This window comes from Hermetia illucens, chromosome 7, assembly GCF_905115235.1.
Source record: "Hermetia illucens chromosome 7, iHerIll2.2.curated.20191125, whole genome shotgun sequence".
Taxonomy (NCBI): domain Eukaryota; kingdom Metazoa; phylum Arthropoda; class Insecta; order Diptera; family Stratiomyidae; genus Hermetia; species Hermetia illucens.
Genome location: NC_051855.1, coordinates 12,438,728 through 12,450,387, shown reverse-complemented (window position 1 = coordinate 12,450,387; position 11,660 = coordinate 12,438,728). Strand labels below are relative to the sequence as shown.

The window sequence follows — 11,660 nt, the reverse complement described above, 5'->3', positions numbered from 1 at the left end:
AAAGAAGATTATGAATGACACGATACAACTGGAATTAAACAGGATCTTCTAGAATATGTATAACAATTGTGTCTTTATTTTCGTTTTCATATACTTCCAGATAGATCGTCCTTCTGTAATGTAATTTCATCAGGTTTATATTTTATACATAACTTTCGAATTGCCTTAGCGGTACATGAATTGTTCAGCTTTGTGTTTACCTTAATAAATTATGAAGTGATACTTTTATAAAGCATCAGGGAATAGTCTCGAATAGTTGTGTTCTTCTTCAGCATATGTTTTTAAAGACGTTTCTTCGATTGTTTCCCTCGTCATTGGGTTTAGATTTGAAACTAGGTATTTTTTTCGTTCTGCTTCGGAATGGATTTTTTGGTTGGTAATTCTTATTAGTTGACTCAGTGGTATTTCTAGGGATTCGTTGGAAGCTGGAGACATCATATTTGCGTATCTATTTCACTGCTTCACACCAATGTTGGTGAAATAATTGAAAACTTGGGTAATTTCTATATTTTATATTTCAGATATAAAATTTTCTTCTTGGAATAACTAAATTAGATTTTAACAATAACTTAGTTGTGACAGTTTCTTATATTTAATATACAATTTGTCTTACAAACTTTTTCATAAAGTTTCAAACTCAAGAACGGAATATTACAGAAGCTTCAAAGAGAGAGAATGAGAAAAAATAAAGAGTACAATAAATAATTACAAAACTGAAATATGAGTTAGGGTCAGTTGTTGACTCGTAAATCAGTGCTAAACGTATATTTCTCTTGGAAATGATTTATATTATTATCAAAACTAGATTTTTGGCTATTATCTACAATTTTTAAAGAGATTTGGAAATCGTTTCCTTTAGTAGATTTTTCATATTTTTAATATCTTAATTTCCAATTGTTTCCCGGGTCCTTGCGTTTTCAGCTCGATACATGTTGGGAACAACATGATATGATATGAACCGACGGCCTCGCTACATCGAAAGCTCTTCAACCATTTTTTCGACACTGTTTCTATTATTCGTCTCTTTAGGAATCAATTTGACTTGCTAATATTATATTCTTTGAAATTATGGTACACGATGCCGATGAGAACCTAACTGTGCACGTGATAATACACTACAATCGCATATCAGGCAGTGATAATGTGTTTGTTTTAAACTATATGTACATTCATTGCCTGTATTTGCGCCACCCGAAGAAATATCACCACCAGTGCCTGGTGTTTCGGTAGAGGAGCTGATTTCAGTCATCTGTTCACTGCTGGATGTTGCTGTGGTCGATGTTGATAAATTCGAGCGAGCTGTGCATTTTTCATTGTTGGCTACTTTACGAAAACCAGCCATTCGAATAAATTCCATTTTGCTATGCTGCCGTCGGTGAGCCACCACCTTGTTAGTGTCTGAGCAAATGAAGTTGCATTTTAAACAGTGGAAATGTGATGATTTGTTGTTTTGTCCAGCTGAAAGAAAACAAGTGTGAGAACGTTTGTTGTCGGTAGCTGCCTTCTATAATCGTTGGCGCAACAATCCAGTTGGATCAGAGCCTTGAAGTGTGGTTTGAGCACTTTATTCAAGACTATGACGGTACAGTACAGAATTACAGTACCCTGTAGGAGGTCAGCATTGCGCTCGCCCGAGATTATTACCCTGGTTTGACTCGGGTACCCATTCACAGCTGAGTCGACTGGTTTCAGATGTAAAATCACTACCACCAGTAAGATTTGAACGGCGACCTTTCATGCGACATCCTTGTGCTCTAACGACTCAGCTATGGAGCTAAAACTACAAAACAGACAAACAAACTTCATATTACCTACCTAAATTCTTATTGTACGCACAATCTCCGTAGCCGCAACGCATATTCGCTCGAAACTGCTTAAAATCATCCCCCATTAGCTTGTCCAACCGTTCATGCCGTGCAGTGTGCTGAACAAAACGTGTCTTATCACAAAAACTGTAGTAACAATCTTTCCGGCAACAATGAAAGTGCGATTGATGATTCCGGTAACCGCAATTTGGAAAGTTACAATCTTCATTGAAACGAAATTTCAAGTAACCTTGCGGGATAGGCTCATCTTTGAACATTTTAAAGTTCGCCTGCTTGTTGGTCTTAAACATCTTTTTTGCGTTGCCAGCGACCGTTACAAGCGCCGAAGCTGACGGTATACCCATTTCCATAAGTCCATGCACTGCTCCATCGAAATCGTCCGCCTTGCGTTTGCGCCGTCCTGAATTTACGAAAAGATCCTGGGAGAGTTTGGGCATTTCGAAAGCTTGGCCACTGGCAATGGAAGGTCCAATGCTTGACTGGGTTGGGTTGCCTGCTGCCGCCGCAACAGTCGCGAAAGGATACACTTGGCCTGACACATTACAACGATCGGTTGATTTTTCAGGGGATGATGATTCTTTAGGTCTGTCGCAGCCTCCACTTGCAGCCGCTGCAACTGCCGCTAGCTGGGCTTGGAGGAGTTCTGGATGCGCAGCAAATGCAGCTGGAAGGTTCTGCGAACCCAAAAATGGGTAGAAGTTTTGATAGTAGAAGGGGTTGTGCTGATAGAGGGCAAATTGAGCCATGTGTAAATTCTGCAGGGAGAAGTTGTCCACAAAATTGGGCGGAACAATCTGTTGTAATCCGGCTGCAGAAGGGGTCATTGCCGCTGCCATTGCTGCTGCGGCGTTTGAGAAATTAACAAGCGGGGATGATGTTGGCGATGATGATGCTTGCTGCTGGGTTTTCGTGAGATCCTGAGGGCTGGAATTGTCTTCAGCATTTGGTTCGTCTTTTATCAAGGTTGTTCCCCTTTCCGTTTCTTCTTCTTGTCCGGTGAGACAGAAAGTTGAGTGTTTTAATCGGTGGATTTCTAGTTTTACGCTATCTGAAAAAGCCTGTTTTCGAGGAAAATAGAAAATACTTAAGGACATGAGTATGAGAGAATATTTTCAATGCTTACCTGACTGCATAGATTACAATGCTGATGGGATTTTCTCTTTAGTCTGCAGAATGGGCGGGGGCACATCAACGAGGAGTTACATTCCGATGACGGGGATGTCTGCTCTGAACGATGGAGGGCGTTTCCCGCTTCAATATCATTTGAATTGTTGCTGTTTTGTGGAAAGTACGTGCCGGCCGCTCGGACCACTGGAAATTAAGCCGAAACAAGAGTATATCGAAATCAGTTGAAGATTGACTATTGAGTCTAGAACTTACCTGAAACTTTCTCATCTTCAGTTTGCATAGGTTCTGTTTTAATAGAATTGTTTGTACCCAATTCAGTATTGAAATTGTCATCCATACTGTGCCCTGATCCTACACTCTCAGGGTTTGGAAATTTCAATTTTACACTGGCTTCGGAACTTTCCGGAGTTGTTCGGGACAAACTCTTACTATTAGCTTCTTCCTTACTGTTATAATTAAGTAAATTATTTAGTACGTTTCTGCCAGATGATGATGCAGATCTATTCTGATATGCATTGTCCAAATTAGTTTTCTCGTCCATACAATCAGAGAGTGACGAATGCCTTTCGATCTCTGATTGTACAGTAGTCACAAAGTTACATTTTGTGCAATGAAAATGATTATTTCTCTGTAAATAGTCAGAAATCAGGGATTTTTCTCAATCGCACTTGATGCGTATTCTAATTTCCAACTTACTTGATTGAAATCGCAACCGTTGAACTGACAATTTGTTGATGTTTCATAAAATTCCCAGCACTTTAATGGGCGATGCGATGTTTGCTCACTACTATCATCCTCATGCCGACCGACTTTATGAGATTCGTTTAAATGTAGCTCCAACGCGAACGGATCTTTAGTCGCAAAATCACACTTTTCGCTAAATTTGCAATGGAAGTGGAATTGTCGCACAAATTGGCAATTGGTGTCCTCACACTTCTGAGCGTCACTGTGAAAAGCTTGTATTCGACCTTCAGCCTGGTGTGCGGAAAGGTTAATTGTATTCACATTGGTGCTGATATTCGATGAAGCTTGGTTTGTGTCGAAGCTAGTAATAGTACTTGTGCTGGATGTTGCGGGGCCGAAAAGTGATCTCGGCTGGTTCGTATTCATGCTTGCCAGGGGTGGCGAAAGGACTTGGGGGTCATTTAGAGTTTTCTCGAGTTTGAAACTTGTGAAGATCGCTTGCGGTGATTGGTTTCGTGCCTGTTGTATGAATAGATTATTCTGATTAGTTTCATGAATTAGGAATAATTCGCTATGATTCGTTGCCACCATGTTAACCCGTTCTATATTCGTGATTCAAGCATGGTGGCGACGATATGCTCTTGAATAACTGGTGCAGAGGTTTTAAGGACCACACAGGCAGTCTTAAGAACCAACACGAAGCCTCGCATTATGTATATTGCCCTCCGTATATCTTAGATACTTACATTATTGTAGACTTCAACAACGCGATTTTTCGGCGGTCGACCTCGCTTACGATTGAAGAAACCTTCAATTGAAGTGATTTGCAACAAATTCGAATTCTGAATAATGTTGTCGGCATTCCGGCTCAGCTCATGAATTTGCATATGTTCAGATATATCGACCAGATTCCGGGGTATAATAGCTTCACAATTTTTGAACAAGCAATGCAGATGCGGTTCAGTAGTGGTTGAAAGGCACTCGATCCTTTCCGAGTTGCTGCCAGCACTGCTACCAATACGTGGAAGCTGGTCACTGGAGGAAGCAGAACTTTTTAGATTCAGAGGCTCAATCTGATCAATTATGTGCTGTCGCGTGCAATTGGTCGTAAAATATTGTCGTATTAAATCTTCAATCTCATCCACTGCACTTCGACTCAGGCTGTGTAGAAGCAAAGAGGAAGGCAGAATAAAGGAGGGAGGGTGAGATATCGCGGTGGCTGTAGGCGGCGGTGGTTTTCCAGACGTATTAGAGCAAAAGTTCGGATCGTCTGCGGCAGGAGCGTTGAAAAGTTTCTGATGTCTTTGCTGGATTTGTTGCAGGATGTCGAGTGAAAGCCCGGTGTTAGTATAGAGGAGATTCATATCAAGTTGGGATGGTTGACTAATTTGATGGGAGGACGGTGTAAGTCCGGGTGCTAACAATGTAGTATCCGGCTTCAATCCCTTTGTGGCTGCAAAGGACACGGTCAAATCCGGTGGTATTTGAAGATCAGGTGAAATTGCGATTGACGAAGACGTGGATGGTGTTGATGGTTTCGATTCAGTTCCGCCGCTGATTGGACCGCAAACTGCCGTATTTGCCAACATTGATGTACTGTTGCTTCCACTTCCACTAGGAGAGGGTGCAGAAGAGGTTAACATATTTGCAGCTGCCGCAGCTGCTTTCTGAGCAATTTTGAAACGACGATAAGCTTGTTCCGAATCCATACGTTCGTGCTTCCTTTTGTGACTTAATAGCTGACCACTTGAGTGCAATACATAGTGGCAATTTTCACGAACGCAATGAATATGATTGCATATTCGTGAAAATCTGCAACGTTCATAAGGACACGGTTCGGTTTTTAGGAATTTTTTAAAACCGTCTCGTGCTAGCTGCAAGTCTTTAATGTGATATGATTTGTGTTTCTCTGGAATCGTATAGAAAGGCAGAAGAAAAATTCTGATTACTTCTACATTCAGAATATCCTTTGGAGCATGCTTACCCATGTCAGCTTTGTTTTTGAATGTATAACGACAATTATCTCGTCGACAATGGAAGTGTGTTGTCCGTTGGCCAGCAAACATGCAATATTCGGCATTACATTCTTCTGTTGCCCGATATCGCTGAAAGCCTTCTTGATAAATAGCCGAATCCTTTCGATGATAATTGGAATGCATTTGAACATCACTTGTACTTATATAAACTTTATCACAATTTGGCTGAAAGCAATGGTAATGGGTTTGCTTGCGATTATGCGTACAATTACTACCAAACGCCAGACTGCAATCGTCCGATGAGGAGAATCGCAGAAAACCATGATTTAAACTTTCAGCACGTTTTTTATGCCATTTCAAATGGCGTATGATTTCTTCTTTTTTATTGAATGTTTTTCCAAGGCAGGGTATATCATAGCAATGATAATGCTCCCGTAAATTTTCTAACTGACATGCATCCGTTTTGCATTGAAGATATGATGAGTACTTCGTTAAGCATTTTAATCCTTCAGCTGGAAGTAAATTCAATATGTGAGATGTTTTAAGTGCTTGATGTATGGAGCCTACTTGATTATTTGTAAGTTTCGAGCTTAAGGAGGGAGGGAGGCTAGGGTTGTGCACTTTCAGAAAACCATTTTATCCATTTTATTCTCAAAGTCCGCGAGCAGCTAGTCTTCACTCCTTCAAACCCTAGTTCTAAGCTTCTTAAACTGAGTGTTTTCCGACTATGAAAGACAATGGACCTCGTCTTGCGGTAATGGAGATGGAAATGTTGCACTAGTTGCGTGATACGTTTTGATCACATCCGAAATGAGGATATCCGCGCTCGATATGGAGTTGCCCCGATCGTGGAAAACTTGCGATGGAGGCCTTTTCGATGGTATGGTCACGTAATTCGCACTAGCGAGAATTCACTTGCCAAGATTGATCTGAACATCGAAGTTGATGGTAAGCGACCAAAAGGCTTGGCGACAGTGGCTTAATACGCTGGATGGGGATTTGAGAGCCTCGCGATTGCATTCAGATTAGGCTTTTAGGCGATCACGACGAGCCGACCCCGCTTGTGAGCGGGACACTTCTGAAGTTTTTGGTACGGCACGTGGATGAAGTGTTAGGGATTGCGAGCAAAAAGGGAACGAGTAGGATCCTTGAGACTTGAGGTTCTGAACGAGCTGGATAACAAACACATTCCATACTTAACGATGATAATCCAGTCTGTTCACAACAAGTAGGGGAGGAGATCTTCCCTAATGAACTTACTCTGCTTGCATCATTGCAATGAGTAAGAGCTTCGTAACGAATTTAATTCCAGTATTCCTGTGAATCACTACTTTGGTACGACAACGAATCATACGTTTTTTTTTAGTAATTCATGCCACCTAACTAAATTTCCAGTATGAAGTGGTGGACATTATTAGATCCAATGATGTTATAATAAAGTAATATCAAAAACTTTAAAAACTCGTCGAAAATATTTACGAAACTAATAAGTTTTAATTGGATTCTTCCTCAACTGACACGGTATTGGGCAGTTTCTCTTCTTTGTATATATTTAAGAGGTCAGTTGAAGTGCGGCGTAACCGCATCTGGATAAAAAAAATATAAGTGTTCACATATAATGCCTATGTGTATGCGCAATTGAAGAAAATATAAAAAAAAAAACAATTCAGTTTCACGCATACGGTATTCTGATTAAGCATGATTTTAGAATTGGGGAAAACTAGGGCTCTCCCTCTATGTTCTGTTGCTTATTTGCTACATAACCCCAACCGAGAATGTTCCCTCTCTCCTCGTTTGTGCTTCTGCTGGATTCATTGGAATCATTATCATCATCATCATCATCATGATCATCGCGGCAACTTCACATCAAGTCAACATATCGTCGTCATACCGCGAACGTTTATTTACAAATTTAAAAAGCGAGCTAGTAGCAATTTAAGCCAATAAAGGCTTAATTTACAAATCGTGGGAAATATTAAGGCAACTTTGATTTCATACAATTGAGACAAATTGAATGTAAGTGCTTCGCTCTTACTAACAACGAGGGTTTTGCGATACGAATCATCTCGCTCCTCCTCCCTGTATGTTTAGGTATGTGATTTGTAAAATAGGTGCATGCAGCAATCTTTAGTAAGGATTGCAGCAAATAGGCGAAATCTTAATTCAAATAGCTAACTTAAAAATTATGGTACATATTTCATCTAATATTCCATAAAATCTGCTAAAATTATGGGGGGTATAGAGAATTAGAAAATATTCAACAACCGAAAAATATGAAAAAAATAATCATGATGGTGTCTCTATGTAAAATCTTCAGGTCCCATCTTCTTACCAAATTTCGTATCAATGAGGATAATCGTTTCTGAGATATAAGGTGTGATAGACAGACTGACGGGCATAGAGGTGTGGTTAGATCAACCTGATAAAGCAGGCGCCTCTACGGAAAGAGTTGTCCATGTGGCCTAGTTCGTCGCCAAAGCATGCGACGCATCCATGCCTAGGAGGTGTTCATTCCCCAGGAGAAGACCAAACTATTGGTGGAATGGTGGAAAGGTGAACTGGCCAGCTTTCGATTAGCCTGCCGCCGAGCCAAAAGAGCGGTTCAAAGGGCAGTAGGTAGAGTCGATCAGAGCCAAAAAGAATACGTCTGTAAGACAGCCCGCAAAACACTCAAGCTTGCCATCCAGCGAAGTAAGAGGAAATGCTTTCAGGAGCTCTTTTCAGAAGGGGGGGGGGGTAACCTAGCTGAGGAATGCTTACAGAATCGTGATGGGATGATTCAGAGACCGTTCATCTCCGCAGATCGTGCGTTCTATGGCTGAAAATCATCCAGGGGTTGTTTCCCCAACAAGAGGGGGGCACCGACACATTCCAACCAGCCCTGGATGAGACAGAAATTCCCCCAGGCACCAGAGACGAACGCCGGGCCTGGACGGAGTACAAATAAAGCCCTTAAGCTTGCCGTGAAATCCAGACCGGACATGCTAATTGCGTTGTTCGAAGCATGCAAGTCCGAAGGGATTTTTCCAGCTGCATGGGAGCGGCAAAAGTTGGTACTTCTGCCTAAGCCTGGTGAACCTCCAGGTAAATCATTCTCATGCAGACCCATATGTCTTTCGGACACTCTGGGGAAAATGTTGGAGTGGGTAATCTACAATAGATTACTCCTGGTTGTTGAGAGCCATGTCGGCATGTGGGTTCCGTAAAGCCAGATCAACCATTGGTGCCATCAAATTGGTTACTGGCTTGGCCGAAGATGCAATTCACACAAAGGGTAGTACCAGTAAATACTGCGTTGTAGTAACTCTGGACGTGAAAAATGCATTCAATGCGGCCAATTGGAACCTAATACGGAAATCTTTAGCGAAGGTTTGCGTTTCCGCCTATCTCGCTGCTATCGTCGATAGTTATTTAGCTAAAAAGAAGCTCTGGTATGACACCGATGACGGACCCCAGGAGTACTTTGTTTCTGCCGGTGTCCCGCAGAGCTCCGTATTGGGCCCACTACTGTGAACATCATGTACAACGATGTACTTAATCTTCTCCTTTCGGAGGAAGCCACAGAGATGAGTTAGGCTGACGATGTAGCGCTAGTTGTTGTCACAAAGTATCTCGAAGATGCTGAGTTATAATTAGGTGAGCCAATCAGCGCTGTTTTTTTCACAGTCAGAGCCGAGCGTATTCAGTCTCTCAAGGCATTTCCTTACCAGTTTAGAGTTCACCTGGTTGGACCGCAGTGACATGATCGCTGCTTGGCTGTCGGTGAGAATAGCAATGTTCTGCCCCCTGTAGTTCTTTTGGAGACCAAAGGAGGTACATCTGCATATGGCGTATATTTCCGCCTGGAATATGCTAGTGTGCTTACCCATTGGCTTCAAGTACATTTTCCTTGGATCAAAGACACCGGCATCCGCTCCCTCTGCTGTGAGGGATCCGTCAGTGTACCAAGCAATCAATTGCTGCAGTCACAGCCACGCTCTCTCAGTTTGTCTTGTTAGCGGGCAAGCCGCTAGACGTCGGAAAGGTCCGTATTGGATGGGTAGTTTGTCGGTCTCTTTGTTGAGATGCTTCAAGTGTGGCTTTTACGGACATCTGATAATCTGGCCGATGCAGAAGCGTCACTTTGCCCGGGAATGTAACAAGGATTCCAAGTGCATGTTGCGCAGTGGAGAGGAGGTCCTGGAAAATTGGTGTATTGCCGGAAGCGGAAACTGTCCTGAGTTCAATAGGGTCGTTTAAGACCTGCTGTCGTAGACCACCGACGAGCCAAATTTTCGTTATTTGCGGGAAGTTTTATCTCACGCGTTCAATTTAAAGAAATCTGATGCTGAGACTTATTGAATGCTCTCGGATACGTATGGCAAGGTAGCTATTAGTGAAAGAACTTGTCGTCAATGGTTTCGATGCTTCAAGAACGCTTATTTTAACGTCGAAGACCGGCATGGCGGTGGAAGGGAAAAGGTGTTTGACGATGACGAGTTGACGACTTTACTCGACCCCGAGGCGGAATCATCGCTTGTGACTCAGGGAGCCATTTCCAAGCGCCTCGAAGCCCTGGGAATGGTTCAGAAGCAAGGAAACTGTGTGCCGTACGAGTTGAAGCCGAGGGATGCTGAACAGCGTTTGATGGAAGGGGTTTCTGCGCCGTGTCGTGACTGGGGTCGAAAAAGGAGTTCCCTACGGTAATCCCAAACGTAGAAAATCATGGGACAGACCCATATTCACGGCTCCAAGGTTATGCTTTGTATTTGGTGGGACCAGTTCGGTGTAGGTTACTACGAGCTGCTAAAACCGAGTGAAACCATTACAGGCGAGCGTTTGAGATGGCGACTGAAGGAAAAAAAACAGCCTCAGTTCGAGGAAAGGGACGACAAAGTGATTTTGCTTAACGCACTTGGGAAGTTCTACCCCACCCGCCGTATTCTCCTGGCATTGCTCCATCTGATTCCCACCTTTTTTGATCAATGGCGCACGGCCTAGCTGATTAGAAATTCTGTTCTGACGAGGAAGTCGAAAATTGGATTGATTCGCGGATGGCCTCCAAAGATGACGAGTCTTTTTCCGACCCGGGATAGTGGGTATGCGGGGACCAGGATTTTTTTCCTGTAGGAACGTATGAGGCACCGTATGTTCGTTTTAAACAAATTTTTTTTTCTATATTATGTCACCCAATAAAGATGCCGGTTACCGATTGTTGCGGCGTTGACGGTGATGAATAAAGATGATCCCTTATTCGGTATTCTGTTATATGATAACGGGGGGATGATTATAATCAGAATAGCAAGAAAAGATGTCTTATGCTCGCAGCTGTTTTCAAATAAAGTTAAATATTTATAATATCCAAGCGAAATAAGTAATTAGCATTTTACGTGCATCTTCATATTTCTCAAATCCCAAAAATCAAATATGAAATTATTTAAATTGCGTAGAGGAAACACAAGCATACTTTCGACACTGTCCCATTAACAATCTCAAGGCAACTCAGTATAAAGAAAAATTACCTAATACTTCTTTGCCAGATTTCTGCTATTTACGATGGTGAATTATTTCAAATAAAAAAAATTGTACACATCTTGGGAATGTTCTTCAAATCACTTTGAACACCCAAATATATCAAGTTGTGTGTATCATCAGCAACGTATTGCTGCTTCTCCTTACTTTTTTTTTTTATTATCTTATTTTTCACTATTCCACACACACATTATGTACTGGCAATCGCCAGACTGCAGTTATTTGTGCTTTTCTTGGATTTATTTATATAATACAAATTCCCCGTCAAATCCCTAATTTCATTGAAAAGTTTTCCCTATAAAATTAATTCGTGTGTGCATTAGTGTTGACCTTTTCCTGCTGGTGATAGTCCGGTGATTATTATCCGTGCCATCAATGAACTGTACCATATTATTTACTTGTAGTCTAATAGCAATCTAGTCCTTGCTATCTTTTTTTCTGTGCAATGGCTGATGGTTTTGTACAAAAGATACCAAGAAACTAAACGAATAAATAACTCGATGAAAATAATGTGAATTCATATATATATCACCGC

The 11,660-nt window shown here is 41.7% G+C and overlaps 1 protein-coding gene across 1 annotated transcript in view; it reads right to left on the bottom strand.

Annotated features, from left to right (window-relative positions):
* Window positions 1–497: 497 nt before the first annotated feature.
* The window catches only part of LOC119660960, an 89,410-nt gene continuing 78,247 nt past the window's right edge, over window positions 498–11,660 (bottom strand). The window contains exons 5-11 of the mRNA XM_038070003.1: window positions 5,623–6,126; window positions 4,385–5,547; window positions 3,651–4,157; window positions 3,207–3,582; window positions 2,950–3,137; window positions 1,816–2,884; window positions 498–1,458 (exon numbers count right to left, since the gene is read on the bottom strand). Coding sequence (XP_037925931.1) covers window positions 1,067–1,458; window positions 1,816–2,884; window positions 2,950–3,137; window positions 3,207–3,582; window positions 3,651–4,157; window positions 4,385–5,547; window positions 5,623–6,126 — 4,199 coding nt within the window. The 3' untranslated portion in view covers window positions 498–1,066. The remainder of the gene's footprint in view (window positions 1,459–1,815; window positions 2,885–2,949; window positions 3,138–3,206; window positions 3,583–3,650; window positions 4,158–4,384; window positions 5,548–5,622; window positions 6,127–11,660) is intronic.